Source organism: Pyxicephalus adspersus, chromosome 1 (genome assembly GCF_032062135.1).
Source record: "Pyxicephalus adspersus chromosome 1, UCB_Pads_2.0, whole genome shotgun sequence".
Lineage (NCBI taxonomy): Eukaryota > Metazoa > Chordata > Amphibia > Anura > Pyxicephalidae > Pyxicephalus > Pyxicephalus adspersus.
Genome location: NC_092858.1, coordinates 2,900,325 through 2,901,566, shown reverse-complemented (window position 1 = coordinate 2,901,566; position 1,242 = coordinate 2,900,325). Strand labels below are relative to the sequence as shown.

The 1,242-nt window shown below is 45.7% G+C and overlaps 1 protein-coding gene across 1 annotated transcript in view; it reads left to right on the top strand.

The window, feature by feature from the left end:
* Window positions 1–1,242, top strand: part of LOC140323482 (TATA box-binding protein-associated factor, RNA polymerase I, subunit C-like) — a gene marked incomplete in the record, with an annotated part of 14,654 nt that overhangs the window by 4,877 nt on the left and 8,535 nt on the right. Inside the window, 1 exon segment of the mRNA XM_072400580.1 lies at window positions 904–1,021. Within this exon segment, the coding sequence (XP_072256681.1) occupies window positions 904–1,021 (118 nt within the window).

The window sequence follows — 1,242 nt, the reverse complement described above, 5'->3', positions numbered from 1 at the left end:
GCTTACACCAGTGCCAGGGCATCACAAAACACACGAGAAATAAACTTACTATGCACCTTTCTGTCCTGATAGAAAAATACCCCCCCCCCCCCCCCACGGCCCCTCTCTTTGCTCCTCCAATGTTTTACTAATGACTTCCTCACTCATAACCTTATCACACCCACGGCTCCAAGACTTGGAGCTGCCCCGACTCTCTGGAATTGTCTTCCTCCTATTCGCCTTGCTTCTACTTTCTGCTCATTTAAAAGAGCCCTCCAAACTCAACACTTCACCCTCACCTACCCGTCTTCTTAAATTTCTTAAACCCTCACTACTTCCCCGCCATTCCATATCCCCCTCCTACTGTGTGAAATTCCCCCACCTCTTAGATTGTAAGCTTTTCGGGGCAGGGTCCTCTCCTCCTGTGTCACTGTCTGTATCTGTCATTTGTAACCCCTATTTAATGTACAGCACTGTGTAATATGTTGGCGATATATAAATCCTGTTTATTAATAATAATAATAATAATAATAATAATAATAACTGTGTATCTTTGTATAGTGTAGGAAATAAAACTCTTATTACTTTGTTGTTGTACTTTATTTGTTCACATTGCTGTCCCTGGGGTTTGCAGATCAGTCCTCCTCAGTCCTCAGTGGCCCCTTTTTTTGGTGGTCAGTGTTGTGCCCCCTAAATTAGTGGTAATTGTTGTGCCCCCTCCTACATTGGTGGTCAGTGTAGTGCCCCCCTTACATTGGGGGGTCAGTGTAGTGTCCCCCTTACATTGGTGGTCATGGAAGATGTTACATGGGTACTGTAGCAGATGGGAGTTTTGCATGTCTTCAGACGTCCCAGGGTTATAGGAGAGGAGGGGTCTGAGCGTCTGTAAAAGTTTTGTTTCCTTTTTGTGTTCCCTCTCTCCAGCTTATGTTGGTGTTCGATCCATGTACAATTTGGCCACATGGAAGTTTTCAGCTGATTATCCTCCCAGACCTCTGGGTGTTGTGAGGACAAAGACACCCAGCACTTGTGTCAATGTCAGGTAAGGCAAAAATTGGTGCATGTTCTGTGTCACTCTGCTGAGATCAGCTTGGGGCCAAACACACAGCGTGTTCTCTCACGTTTTGTCGTGGTTTGTCTTCAAACGCTGCAGAATGTCTCCTCTCAGTGTGTCCTTTTTCCGTGTATAGTGACCCCTCTGTGTGTGTCCTCTCCCTCTGCAGAATGTCTCCTCTCGGTGTGTCCTCTTTCTGTATATAGTGA